Source organism: Neofelis nebulosa, chromosome 1 (genome assembly GCF_028018385.1).
Source record: "Neofelis nebulosa isolate mNeoNeb1 chromosome 1, mNeoNeb1.pri, whole genome shotgun sequence".
NCBI classification, from domain to species: domain Eukaryota; kingdom Metazoa; phylum Chordata; class Mammalia; order Carnivora; family Felidae; genus Neofelis; species Neofelis nebulosa.
Window position 1 is genome coordinate 61,612,106 of NC_080782.1, and position 15,188 is coordinate 61,627,293.

General features: G+C 34.5%; 1 protein-coding gene across 4 annotated transcripts in view; it reads left to right on the forward strand.

Moving 5' to 3' along the window:
* RANBP17 (RAN binding protein 17) overlaps positions 1 to 15,188 on the forward strand; it is a 333,236-nt gene that overhangs the window by 19,059 nt on the left and 298,989 nt on the right. For all 4 annotated transcript variants that reach the window (XM_058723330.1, XM_058723324.1, XM_058723321.1 and 1 more), the window contains exons 4-8: positions 2,028 to 2,194; positions 5,234 to 5,299; positions 9,846 to 9,950; positions 11,612 to 11,777; positions 14,533 to 14,606. In XM_058723330.1, coding sequence (XP_058579313.1) covers positions 2,028 to 2,194; positions 5,234 to 5,299; positions 9,846 to 9,950; positions 11,612 to 11,777; positions 14,533 to 14,606 — 578 coding nt within the window. The remainder of the gene's footprint in view (positions 1 to 2,027; positions 2,195 to 5,233; positions 5,300 to 9,845; positions 9,951 to 11,611; positions 11,778 to 14,532; positions 14,607 to 15,188) is intronic.

Consider the following 15,188-nt stretch of genomic DNA (forward strand, 5'->3'; position numbering starts at 1 on the left):
CAAGATAATAAAAATAATTGGAACTGAATAAACCAGATTAGTTTTTAATATTCTGGAAGCAGCATCATCTTCTTAAGCTTCATTATTGAAATAAATATTTCAAGTAATGAAGCTTAGGATATCTATATTACTTGAATCCGTAGGAAAAACCTTTTCCCGATTTATCTTAATTCTGGGAAAATCTGGAGGCACTCAGGTGGCTCAGTTAAGTGTCTGTCTTCGGCTCAGGTCATGATCTCGTGGGTCGTGAGTTTGAGCCTCGCGTCAGGCTCTGTGCTGACAGCTTGGAGCCTGCTTCGGATTCTGTGTCTCCCTCTCTCTCTGCCCCTCTCCTGCTTACACACACACATACACACACACACACTCTCTCTCTCTCTCTTTCTCTCTCTTAATAAGCACTAAAAAAAAAAAAATGATTCTCTTTTCCCCTCTGTCCCTCCCTAGCTCACACACACATATGCCCTCTCCAAAAAAACAAAACAAAACAAAACATAACAGAGCAAAAAACAAAGAAAAACATCTGAAAATTCTAGGAAAATCTGTGCTTTTAAAAAAATAATGTCTAATTTTTTTATTTGTTTATATATTTTTTATTATATATATATAATATATATATAATTATATATATTATATATATTATATGATATATATATAAGTATATATTTTATTATTTATATATATTATTTATATATATTTTATTATTTATATATATTATTTATATATATTTATATATATAATTATATAATTATTTATATAATTATATAATTATATATATAATATATATTATATAATTATATATATTATTATATATAATTATATATAATTATATAATCTTGATGTTAATAAAAATTAAGGTTGAAATATGGTAGTCATGAGAATTTTTTTTTTTAGCGTCAAGAATCTCACTACAGCTGTCAAGAATAACTATTGAAAGTGTTCTTAGATTTTGAAGTTGTTTCCATTAAAGCTATTTTTAGTTAAATATTGGGGTATTTACCTTCTCATCACTCTTTTCTCCAGTGGCCTGCTGGCCTTTGAGGCCAAAGTAGAAATGGAATCTTTTGTTTTTAAAAAATATTTTTCTTGTGTTTTTCTGTTAGACTTTTAGTATATTTGTTACCTAAACCCAACTGCTCGATCCACTAAGAAGCTCAGAGCTGACTTTGCTACCCACTACTAGTGATTTTGATATATTAACTTTGTTCCAAGAATTAATTCACGATTCTATTCATACTTCCCTTAACTTACATACTTATTTTATCATACCATACTATTCGTATTTTTTTATGCCACATAAACAGGATAGCATACAGTTTTTCTATAGCAAGACATATGCATTCTTAGCCATCATCTTAGCCATGCATTCTATGCCATCATCATGCAATAAAGCCACAGAGCTCATGAGAGAAGTGGGATATGGAAATAAAACTCAAGCACTTTGTCAGTGACACGTTAAAAGAAATCTAATAAAAGGGTAGTAGAGTTTTACACATGTTAAATGGTTGAGAAATACTTAAATGGTATAATAAACAAGCATTTTATCTTGAAGACCTGAATCTTGTTTGTGGATATGGACTTCAGAAGGGTTGTGAGCAATAATGAAGTAGGGAAGGAAGGTGATCTGAAATAAGATGGAAAAGTATCAAAGCAGAGAAGGATGCATGAGGCTGATAACACATGAGGTGAGCTGACCTAGCTACTAGATGTTTGAAGTGTGCAGTTCGTGTGGTTTGCTTCATTAGGCCTGGCTGCCGTTTTCATATTCACCTGGCAGTTTTTTCTACCTGAAAGCATGTAAAAACAAAAGTGACATTCTCATTATACTCAAATTATCCCCTAATACATAAACCGAATTGGAGCAAATATCCTTTTTTCACTGTCAGCATTATAGCAGAAATAAGTGTATAAAATAAGAATGTATCTTGGAGAAAGGGATTGGCTTTTTGTCAAAAACTAGCTGTTTTTCTTCACATGATTCATATTATGTTACTGAGAAGTCCAAACGATCACAGAATATTTTCTTACAGGAAACTACATTCTTAATTATGTGGCATCACAACCCAAGCTGGTGCCCTTTGTTATCCAAGCTCTAATTCAAGTCATTGCTAAAATCACCAAATTGGGATGGTTTGAGGTTCAGAAAGACCAGTTTGTCTTCAGAGAAATTATTGCTGATGTGAAGAAGTTCCTTCAGGTAAGAAGGCCTAATTATATTATTAGAACATTGCAAGTTGCTTTTTTGGTTTAGAAAACTTCTTTTCTTAAAAGCTGTATGGTTTGTTCTGTGGCTACCAGTACCATATTAATTATGATTTATTGCTTATCCTCTGGGCCCTTTATTTTTTTATTGGCAGTAAATGAGGATCATGCCATTATAAAATTTCCAAACCAGAAGAATGCAAATTATATTAGAAACCATCAGAAAGTTAGAAAATACACAAAAGTTAGAAAATTTCAAAAAGACATGTTCTGTCATTTCTAACATGCTAGTGTGTGTGCTACATATACATGAAACAATCTTTTTTATGTATTACATGATGTAATGCTCATTACATCTCTGTGAAGTGGGTTTCATTTGCAGTGAGAAAACTGAAGCTTAGGAAAGTTAAGTAAATTGCATACGGTTGCACAGTGACCTAGTAAAGCATAGAGCTAGCGCTTTAACAAGTTTTCTGACTTAAGAGATATATTTAACGTTTACATCATACCACATTGGCTATATTAGTTTCTCAAGAATATTTTTAGCTTAAATGATTCAAGTTATAGGCACATTTAACTTACGCGAATTCAGATACTGGGACTGCAAAAAATAAAAATAAGCCAGAGGACACTAATCTCAATTGTGCTGGTGATTCCACTTGCCTTTCCACAGAGTATCACATGTCCTGAGGTGTGATAGGGGAAATATAAATCTGCTCTTTCCAGTCTCCGCATACCTCTTAGGATGACCGTCCTGCCTTGCTCAGGATGATTCAGATATTTAAAGATACGTATTTTTTCATCCAAACGGTATCCCTAATTGCGAGAAGTGTACTTTAGCTGCTGCTCTGCTGCAGAAGCAGTGATCTGTTACAGTTCTTGAGGAAAAACTGGCGGTTTGGATTGAGAGATGGTTCAGTATTGGTTTATTGGCAATTAGGGGCAATTTGGGCTTTCTGAGATTTTACTTCTTACACAGTATATCCCTGCATAAGCTGTAACTCTACCATATAGTGCAATTCTAGAAACCTCAGAATATGAAACACTAGACTCTGCTGCTTCTCTTTTATTCGTATTGTTTAAAAACCCTGGTTAGCAAATATTTGATCATCTAAACCTTCAGAGAAATAAATGTACTTTTAGCCCTGTGGAGAGCAGCCCTGGGGCAGAGAGATAGTTTATTCAGGGACAAATGAGTTTCTCAGTGTTCAGTTGTGCTCGTAATTTTGGCTAACAAAATACAGCTCTCTCTTGTCATTTACTAAGATCACTATGTCAAGAATCATTGACATAGAGAAGAAAAGACTTCTGAGTTATTGTTTTTTTTATATGTATAAAAATTAATATAAATAGAATAGAATAGAATAGAATGGAATAGAATGAAGTCATTCTTGTTGGCTAACATTTCTCGAACCCTCTTTCCAGTGGCTGGTAACTTGAACTTAAGTTGAGCTTTAGTGTGCTTTTGTCAATTTTGGAAAACCAGAAGAAGCAAAATGTTTTGTCTTCCAAGTTTATTAAAGTATCACAAAAAAAAAAAAAAAAGCACTTGCTTTCTGGGTAGGACTTAACCTAACCTTGAGTCATGAGAAAGGCAGTTGACTTCAGTGTTTAAGTACTCAAATATAGTACCACATGGTTCCTTTGGGTATTAACAGCTTCTGTGAATTTTGCACTAAAAATTATTTTAAATTTGCTAAATCTTTAATGGCCTCAAGTTTTGTACATCTTCTTTCTGTTATTGCAGCCTTATTGCTGCCACATTGCAAACATTTATGGCCTTCCTTTCTATATACATACCCAGGAGAGCCTACTGTCCTCTGTGGCAGTCTGTTCACACTGCTGATTCACAAGATACGGAGCAGAATGTAAATCAACATGATACCTCCTTCACTGAGAAAGACTTGCTATGAAAAATATGCCAACTAAACTAAGCAGTGTACTTATTAGGTACTTAGCTGTTTTATATTCTTGTGCAAACTCTTTTATCTGGTCATGAACCAGTACCTAGCCATTCTCGGATTAGAATGGAATTTGCCGACGACCAGCTGGTGGTCAGGGAACAACACTTTGAGGAGCGTTGACCTGGTGTACACAGAAGATGGACGATTCGCTAACAGGAAATCTGTGATTCAGTTCAAACGGTGCAGATTGTTGTGAAGGACCGTAAAGAATTAAAATGCAACAATTATGGGATGTTTCTTTTGTTTTTTTATCCTGAGATAATAAATAGAAGGAATGGCCAACTATAAAACTAAGACTTGAAAAATTTGTCATCTGTGGTAATGCTTTTTTATGATTACCCTATAATTAGATGTTACATTTTTTACGTTTATGCTTCTCGTGTGATTTTACAATAAGGTGATTTGTTTGTAATGGTGCATGTAGAATCTGAATTTTGATTTGAAGGAAGTTTTTGAGCTTAAAACGGAAGCTGATTAAATTAAAACCTTTATAGAGGCTATGAAACTGTATTCCATATTGATAGTCATGTATTTACCCCAGTGCATTGGACACTTTAGATGCCTTCATTATAGAGATCATAATAAATGCATACACATGCACTGTTAAATAATATGAAAAGGGCCTAAGTGATCTTATCTGATATTAGATTGAGGGATTTAAATTAATTCCTAAGCTGTTTATTAATTATATATTGAGTGCAGCTATCTCAGTAGCCTTTAAGCAAATTTATAGAACTAAAAAACATTTTTGGTTCATGCTCATTCACAGTCTTATGGAAAGTATTAAGCTAAAGTCTTGTATTTTAAGGTTTAGTTTAATATAAGTCCTAGGTGCTGAAAACATTTTGTGGAGTATTGTACAGTTCTAAGGTGGGTGAACATTCTTCCTTAATCAACTCTGTATACCTAAATTTATCCTTGAAAAAAATGAACCTGAAATTATTTTCGTGAACCTCATAGCAATTTTTCTACATATTTTAATAGGTATATTATTAAGAAAATGTGATATTTCAGTGTTTAATTATTTGTTTACAGTTACTTAGGGTACACTTGGTTATTTTTCTCCATAGGGTACTGTGGAGCACTGCATAATAGGAGTAATTATCCTTTCAGAGCTGACTCAGGAAATGAACCTGGTAAGCCTTCCATCTAATAGTGACATGAAATTTGCTAAGTAATGCTGGTGCTTTCATATAAAATGTTTGCGTGGCATAAAACTCTGAATAATGGTCTTTCTTTCATTTATTTTATTGGTGGGATAATTGGGTATTGGAACATTTTTATTGTTATTGAAAGTAACAGCCATAGTGTAAAATACTGCAAAGAAAAGGGAATTAGACACGGTCCTTGCTCCATGGCAGTTGGTGAATTGTCCTTGTAGCCTCTGTATATAATAATATACTAACCATAAGAAATAAATTGTATAAAGAGAAACAGGCCCTTATTTGCTTACAAATAAAAGATAGTTTGGTGAATTGATTCTTGACAATGAGTACACAGCAGGACTCCTCAAAGAATAGGCCTCTTGGCACTTTGCCACTTGCTAGCATGGATTTTCACCCTGTACCAAGGAGAGTTTGCAGGAGCTATGCCTCCCCCCAACAGTGCCTTTATGAGCTCAGCAGCTGAGTACATCGTCACCTGTTTCTGTTCACTTTTGTACTTAGTTCTAAACAGAACAAAAGCAGAAGTTGGGTTCTTTGTGGGATAATGTCAAAATAAGGGGGAATGAAGGTAGTATTTATATTTTAAAACTGTTGTCATGTTGAACAGTCTGTGTTTGTGTATATGCATGTGTGTGTGAGTGTGTGTATGTGTATAAATAGGAAAAGCTTACATATCCAGGACCACTCGCCAACTCTCTTTGGAGTGTTCATATAGTTCCTGTGCATAAAAAAAAAGATCACCCAAAATAACTATTTTCAACTTCAGTCCAGAATTAGAAAGTGTTTCTAGTTTTACTGGATGGATATCTTAAATTTAAAGTGCTCTCTTTGTTTATCACAGAACTTACTCCTTGACTCCTCTGCCCTAGTGTATGTAAAGATTTCTGGCCTTAACGGATGTATGCCAGTAGCTATGTATGTATCTCCAGGGCAGATAACAATAGTACCTGGAACGAGTTATTGTGTTAACAGGGATGTTATGACAAGGACTTTTGCTAATCCTATTAGGCTCTATAAATATGTCTAAAGAACTGGAGCTTTCTTTTTTAAAAATACATTTAAAAATAATTTTAGTATGAATATTTTATCTCAGAAGAATGTAGAGAATAGTACAACAACCCCATGTATGCATCATGTAGCTTACACAACCATCAGCTTTTTGCTAATCTTAAAACCAGTTTTTTTTTTTTTTCATTTCCTACTTCATAGCATGATAGGGCTACAGACTGCTCTCGTAGTAAGGGTTTACGGGTGTTTAGATGATTACTGAGACAAGTCTGGGTGATATAGAATTCTAATAAAAGTGTGATTCAAAGAGCAACCAAGTTTTTTTTTTTTTAATTATCTCAAACTTACGGAAGAATTGTGAGTATAATACATAGAAATTTTTTCTCAGCCATTTGATACTAAGTTTCCAACGTGATCCCTGAATACTTGAGTGTATTTCCTAAATACAAGGACATTCTCCTATGTAATTATAATAAGACCATGAAAATCAGAAAGCTAACACTGGCATGTTACTATCATCCTCGTATTCTATTTGAGTTTCACCATTTGTCCAAGAAAGGAACCAGTTTGGGATCGTGCGCCTTATTTGTTTCACATGTTCCTCATCAGTCTGGAAAAATTCCTCACTTTTTCCCTCACTTTCATGACCTTGACACTTGTGAAAATTACAGACCAGTTGTTTTGTGAAATGTCCCTCAATTTGGGATTGCCTGATGTTTCTTTATTATTAGATTCAGATTATGCACATTGGTCAGGAATATCACAGAAATGATAGTGTGTGATCTCATTGCCTCCAGTCAGGAAGCATATGATTTGATTTGTTACATTACTAATGATGTTTACTTTGGTTACTTGATTAAGATGGTTTCTACTAGGCTTTTCCAATTGTAGGTTTATTTTTGTTCTTTGTAAATAATAAGTATTTTAAGACTCTGAAAATACCCATTCCTCACCAGACTTTTAATTTATTCACTTATTTATATCAGTATGGATTCTTGGTTTCCTATTTTATGTAATAGGTTATAATTTGTTACTAACATTATAGTTTGATGCTCAAATTTTGCCAGATTTGGCCAGGAGGAACCCTTTCAAGCTAGCTTCTATGTCTAATGACATTTACTCACCGTTTTTGAATATTTTCTTACTTTCTGGCACAAGATGTTCCAAGCTTATCTTGTATAGAACCAAGTGCCTTTTGAAAAAAGCTTCAAGGTCTGAAGTGTGATTTGGGCTTTGTATTGTGGAAAATATATGGCTTTTGTGGACACATTTTACTTAGCCTAATTTTATGGCATTTATCATTTCAGCAAGCATTTGGTAGGTACAGTACTTCTGAATTAGGCAGCAGGGAGATCTGCGATGCATGAATTAAGTCAGTGTTATCATTGTTAAATGTGAGCCAGGTAAATTCATAGTGTTAATAACAAGATGGAATTTTTAAAGAAAAACATCTAAACTTGAGGTTTCCTAAAGGAGGATTATATACTGTCTTGTGTTTTTAGAAGCCAGTCTACTGTTCCTACTGTTCCTGGAGGTTATTCAACAAGAAGTAAAATATCCTTTGCCTACATTGTAGAGGCATAGATGGTAGAAAATAGATGTACTACAATCCCTCTTCTCAAAAAAATGGATATCTACATGATTAACCCAAATAAAATAAGCTTATAGGCCTTGAAGATAATTGAAATAAGACTGGATTTGTGTTTTAGCTCTGTTGCTTACTACTTTGGACAAATTTCTGAACATCTTTGAACTTACATATATATATCACTATCTGGAAAGTGAGAATGACACCTTCCATGGATCTTGTTAAGATTAGATAAACTTCTCACTCTACGGCCTGGTAAATACAAGTGCTCTATAAACCCAAGGTCGTTCTGTTCCTGTTACAGATATGGTGGTAATGAGAGGTTGGTCTAAGACAATGTGCCTATAAACTTTAATTTTCATGTGTAAACAGAGGATAATACATATTTCACAAGTTACTTTGAGAATTAAGTGAAATAATATGTGAAGAGGACGTCACAAATTACAGTACTGTATGCTACTATTAATTTGTATTAACGAAAGGGTTTTTTTATATTGAGGGAAATATTTTAGGAGAGACAGACTGATTGAAATTTGATTGAAAAGAGGGGAATAATGCTGGAAATGCTAATTTGAATCTTTCATATTGATTACAGATTCCAGTAGCTATTTTCTGGAATCATTTTGTACTTCTGTTATGTTTCATGTTTCTGTAAGTAAATGTGGCATTTAAGTATAGCCTAAATTGTATGATGGAGCTTAGCAAGTATCAGATAATCAGTTTTGAGATCACTGCTTTTTTTTTTTAAATCTATAAGCATTAGTAAAAGAAAATGGTTTATTTTCTTCTATCACGTAGCAAAAGGAATGCTATAGTGACTGTAGCCCATGGTGTTAATGATCACGTGGGTATCAGACTTCAACTTTGTTTGCTGTTTTCTCTTGATAAATGGAAGATTTAATGGCATTAAATAGTATAGTGTTGACCATATATTTATTTTTTTATTAAACTTTTTTTTAAATGTTTATTTATTTTTTAAGGAGAGACAGAGTATGAGTGGGGCAGGGGCAGAGAGAGAGGGAGATACAGAATCGGAAGCAGGCTCCAGGCTCTGAGTTGTCAGCACAGAGCCCGATGCGGGGTCTAACTCACAAACCATGAGATCATGACCAGAGTGGAAGTCAGATGCTTAACTGAGCCACCCAGGCACCCCTGCCTTGGTTTCTTTATAAAACACCAAGGATATATGAACCAATGACACTTCTAGTGTATAAGAAGAATACTATTTTTGTATGAAGAATTTTTCTATGATTGTTAACTGAATCACAGAAAGTTAGAATTTGAAGATTATTTTAGAGATTTGTCATTTTACATATGGAATCTGAGGAATAGAGAAGTTGTTACTTGCTTCTTGTGAAATGGTACATGGTTCAGGAGTTGATAGTCATAGTATCTGTTATTTAAAAAAATTTTTATGTTTTATTTTTGAGAGAGAGACAAGACCGAGCGTGAGTGGGGAAGGGGCAGAGAGAGAGGGAGACACAGAATCCGAAGCAGACTCCAAGCTCTGAGCTGTCAGCACAGACCCAGACAAGGGGCTCGAACCCATGAACTACGAGATCATGACCTGAGCTGAAGTTGGACGTTCAACTGACTGAGCCACCCAGATGCCCCACTACCTATTTTTTAATAATCTGTGTTCATATTGCCTCTGAAAGTATGGTCAGTTCTGGTTTTTAATTTGGGGATTGGTAGGGTTTGTAGAAAGAGCACGGAATTGAAACAGTCCAGAAACTTGGGTTCTAACTGTGGGTCTGCCATGAACTTTTTGAGTAACGTTAGGCAAGGTACTTATCTCAGTAGGTTCTTAAAAGCTCTTTTAACTCTGTATGCTTCTTTAATCATTATTTCCATTCCTTTTCTTGTAAAGTTTTGCTTTGCTGTTTGGTAAGTCTGATTAAACCATCTTGATCTTTTTAGGTTGATTATTCTAGACCTTCAGCAAAACACAGAAAAATAGCTACCTCATTTCGTGACACTTCTCTCAAAGACATTTTAGTGCTAGCATGCTCTCTTTTAAAAGAGGTAAGTTATTCAGTAATTCAATATCCTACTTAGGGTATTTAGGAGATTTAAGTTCCAAAAGAATTTCAAATGAATCCCCCTTCCCCAACCCCCATTCTGTCTTTGGAAGAGTTGCTGTGAACAATCTTAATTTCAGTACAGTAGATTTCTACAGATCTGTAAGAGGTTTCCAAAAAATTCACTTTTATTTAATAGGGATATAATAAAACAAAATCCAAAGGGAATTTAGTAACCCATCTTTAGGTAGTAGTTTCATTGCCTTCCTACTAATAGAGTATTTATTGCAGAAGCTAATTGAGACTTAGTTTATTTTAGTTGCTTGTATTTTAATGGGATGCAGATGAACAATGAAATGAGAGTAAGTTTTCCTAATTCATCAACTATTGATATTTATTCATAGGTGAGCCAAGACAGTTAGCTTTAATAATTTCTTTGAGAAATAATATTTTTCCCATTTGCTACTTGGTGCCCTGTTTGAGCATTAGGGATAGTACAATTCATAATTACATTGTGTTTGCTTATAATATAGGGATTCCACCATGCTATTCAAGCTTTTTAATTGGTGTTGTATAGCATTTCCCAAAGTATGTTCCAGTTAGCAGTTGCTAATTATTTCAGTTCCGTGGTGTAGTAACATGATAACTTCGAGAGTTAGCCGGACGGAAGGACCCTTTATTATTTTTTCAATTAAATTTTTAAAAATGTTTATTTATTTTTGAGAGAGAAAGCATGAGTGGGGGAGGGGCAGAGAACAAGGGGGACAGAGGAGCTGAAGGGACTGTGTACTGACAGCTCAAGCTAATGTGGGTCTCGAACTCACAAACCATGAGATCATGACCTGAGCTGAAGTCTCAACCCACTGAGCCATCCAGGCTCCCCGACCTTCTATTATTTTTAAATTTTTCTTTTTGTATGGAAAATTTTAACATATACAAAAGAAAGTGGAAGAGTATTATGAACTCCCTTGGACCAATGAACCAATTAAGCAGTAACAACTCATGACTAGTCTTGTTTCATCTCTGTACTTTTCTACCAACTTTCCTTTTTTGCGTGTTATTCTTTAAGCAGAATCCTAACCTTCATATCATTTCCTCCACAAATATTTCACAGTGTGTTTTTAGTAGATATATCTATTCTTGTTGTGTCAGAATGGATATTTGGGGTTGGGGGTTCAGGAAGTGGGGTATGGTCAGGATTATTCTCCAGAAGTTTGTTGAGTGTCTTTCATTCAGACAGCTTGACAACCTTTGTTAGCTGAATGTGGATCATTTATATGTAAAGTTCCCCCACTTGAAGAATAGTATATTTTCAGCTGTTCTAAGCAACGTTTGAGCTAATAAATCCCATAGATTTATACATTTGTGCTGTGTAAAGTATTTGTCCTCAAGTTACTTTTTATAACTTTAGAAGATGACCTACAGTTTGCAGTTAAGTGTAAAAAGTCTTATTCTCATTTGAGAAAATAAAACCTGAAAATAGTCTATTGTAGATTTTTGTTGATAGTGATTTTACAACTTTTTCTAATATATACAACAACATAACTTTGCAAACTTTTTTTCCTAATTCTAATTTGGCATTGAAGAGTTACTTACATTAGTGAACTGAGAATTTGTTTATTGACATGTTTCCTAATGTTTTACTTGACTTTCAACTTTTTTCAGGTGTTGGCCAAACCTTTAAATCTTCAGGATCAAGGTCAACAAAATCTAGTAATGCAGGTCTTGAAACTGGTCCTCAACTGCCTTAACTTTGACTTCATTGGCAGTTCAGCAGACGAATCTGCCGATGATCTTTGCACAGTGCAGATTCCAACAACCTGGAGAACAAGTAAGAAGAAAGTTTAGTGTGAGGCATGGCAGAGTAAAAGGCACAGAATTAAGAAGTAGAGTTGCCACATGTGCAGTTATCTCTAGTTTTTGTTAGACAATCAAAAAATTCAGAAAGATTTGTAACACAAGATAGCTGCTGATACCCAGCAGTGAAATCTGTTTTCCCTAATTCATATTAAAGGAATTTCCATATTTTGATATTGGAAAATAGGAAAGATAGTTCTAGAGTTAGGGGGAAACAGGTTTGGGAAGGAAAATGAAGAGTTCTGTTTTGAAATGTTCAGATAAAGTGGGAAAGGCTATAACACTCGGCAAGAGAAAACATAGTTTTCAGTGTTAGGAAGAGAATGAAATTAGAGTAACTGACTTAGCAGAGCAGAATTGCAACTTCCTCTCTTACAGAGAAGGATACCAAGAAAAAGCAAGGTGATCTGCCCTCACACATTGTAGAAAGATGATGGCACTAGGGTATTTCTGAAGTCAGAAGTGAAGAACAGGGCTGAAAGGGCTTGGTAAAAAGTCTGTATTCTGCACAAAGTCCCCAGGATCTTCTCTACCACCTGTGCAATGAGGTGACCACCTTTTCCCTTTTCTTCCCATGTGCACTTCCCTCTTATCTCCCAAGAGCAGACCTTTTTTCCTTGAGAAATTAAACTGGATATTCAGAGATTTAGATACAGTAGAGAAACACTACAGATTTTGTGAAAACTTCTAATATGGAAGTTCGTTTTGAACTGTTTTAATCAAAACAAACACTTAAAAGAGACCTGGCATCCTTGGTATCATGGTGAATACATGAACTAACAAATGTAATAAAATTGCACAGACTACACACACACACACACACACACACACACACCCGTACATACATACATGAGTACATGTAAAAATGGGAAATATGAATAAGATTGATGAATTGTATCAATGTGATTTCCTGATTGTAATATTGTACTGTAGTTTTGCAAGAACTTGCCTTTGGAGGAAGCTGAATAAAGTGCTCATGGAGTCTCTCTGTATTGTTTCTTGCAAATTCAGATGCATCTATAATTACCCCAAAAAGGTTTTGTTATTTTTTTCAAAAGGAGAGTTTAGTAGAAACAAAGTAAAGAGTAAGAGTGAACTTCAGAAAAGTATAGTTAATATCCCCAGGGAGATAAGAAAAGGGAACACATCCCTGAAACAAAAATAGGATATTGTTTTAAAAAGGCAAGTTCAGAAAATGTTCCAAGTATAAAATACAGCTGCCAAAATAAAACATTTAGTAAAAGAGTTGGAAGGTAAAGTTAAGGAAATATCGCAGAAAGTAGAACAAAAAAGAAAACAGAGATTTGATACGAGAAAAGAAAAATACAAGAATATTAGAGCATGAAACTAGGAGATCTGGCATCTGTTAGGAGTTTAAGAAAGAGGATGGGGGGAAAAAACCCAGAAGAAAATTTGCAAACAGATAATATCAAAGTTCTCAGCACTGAGACATAAATTTTCAGATTGACAGGTCCCATCAAGTACCTGTCATCATGAATGAAAAAAATAAATGCTAAACTTCACAATTATAATCATATGGGAATACTGATGATAAAAAGATCCTAAAATCTAACAGAGATGAAAAATAAGTTACTTACAAAGGATTGGGGTTAAGAATGGTAATAGACTCCTCACTATTAGCACTGGAAGCTAGAAGACAATGGAGTAATCTCCCCAGACTTCTGAAGGGAAATAATTTTCAAACTAGACTGAAATGTAGAACTAAGACATTTTCAGACATGCACATCCTCCTGGAATTTATCCCTTATGTATATGCTCTCTGAAAGTTACTTGATATACAAACCAAGAATGTGGAAGGTAAGGGGTTTGTGAAAAAGGAGCTTTAACACAAGATGACAATGAACAGACATAAAAAGAAGATAATTGTTTAACAAATTTAGAAACAACCAGTCCCAAGTTGAAGGCTTTAGGAGGTAGGGTAGGGGTGGGAATGGAAATTATAGGTTATTTGATGCTATTGATCATGTGGAAAATAGCATAAAGAACATTTTACAAATCGGTTGAGCATTTGGAAGGAATTAGTGACAGATCTACAACTAATCGCAGCAAAGATGCTATGATTAAATCCAGAGAGTGTTAGAAATATAACATAATTATAGGGTACTCCTTGGCTCAGTTGCTAACATTATATAGCCATAATAAATGTAAACACTTAGAATTGATTTAATCCCAAATAGTTAATAATACTAGATGGTTGTTGAGAGAGGACAGATTGTGGTATGGGCTAAAGCCTCATCAGTTGTAACAGGAATTTATTTGATAGTTTAAGTAAAACAAAGAAATAGTCATATAGCATGTTATTTGGAAATATGTATGTAAGTGTAGATAAGAGTTGAAAGGTACTTGGAATGGGGTAAGGTATAGCTGTTTTTTATTATACACTTTTTAATATTCTTTTTGATACTGTTTGCATTTTTAAACATTTATATTGCTTTAATACAAATGAAAATAGTGAGAAGATTCTCCCAGTAAGAACTGTAGGTGCTTCATTAAAAATAAGCAGCATTTTAGCTAATTGGTTTCTATCTCTGTATTATTTCATCTTTCAAAGGAAAATAGCTAGGAATTAAAAGGAATTAAAAAGGTATTAAGACTAACTGGAAAGAGTGGCCACATGCAGAGGTCTTGGAGTTCTCATTTGTGTGATAAAGTCTTACTGATTACGTCAAGAATTGAAGTAATGCTATAAGAAAATAATTTTTTTTCAGTTTTCCTGGAACCAGAAACATTGGATCTTTTCTTCAATTTGTATCATTCACTTCCACCACTACTATCTCAATTAGTAAGTAAAACTCACTCATTATTTCATTAAAAAGTATCTATGATCTTTATCGAATGGTAGTATATATTTGTTGTAAAAATTTACATTCTTGATTGGGTTTACCTCTCAAGAAATTCTTACGTCTCCTGGGATTTGTATTACTTAAGCTGTTTGTCCAATTCTGTGTAAGTCACCAGTGCATTCCATTTGATGGGTGAACCCAGAACCTCTGACTCTTGATTTAGCTCCTGCCCAGAGCCAAGAAAACCTGTCAGCCTCTAAGTGTACCTTACTTTCTACCCAGTCCCCGTCCCTTCTTCTGGGCCTCAGTCCAGTAGTTGGCCATACCATCTGTTACCTTCCCTATTCCTCCCCTCTCTCTAACTCTTCTTCAACAGTCCATGCCCTAGGCTTGCCAGGCAGCCCCCATCAGTTATCTCTGACTGAGAAACAAAGGGGATCTGCTCATGTGATTTTGTGTCCATCACTCCAGTTCATTTATTTTTTGAATTAAATTCTATCATGTACTTTAAAAATCTTAAAACTCTTTGGTTATAGAGTAACTTTGAGACTGTGAACCTGTCTTTGTGGAATCTACAACAG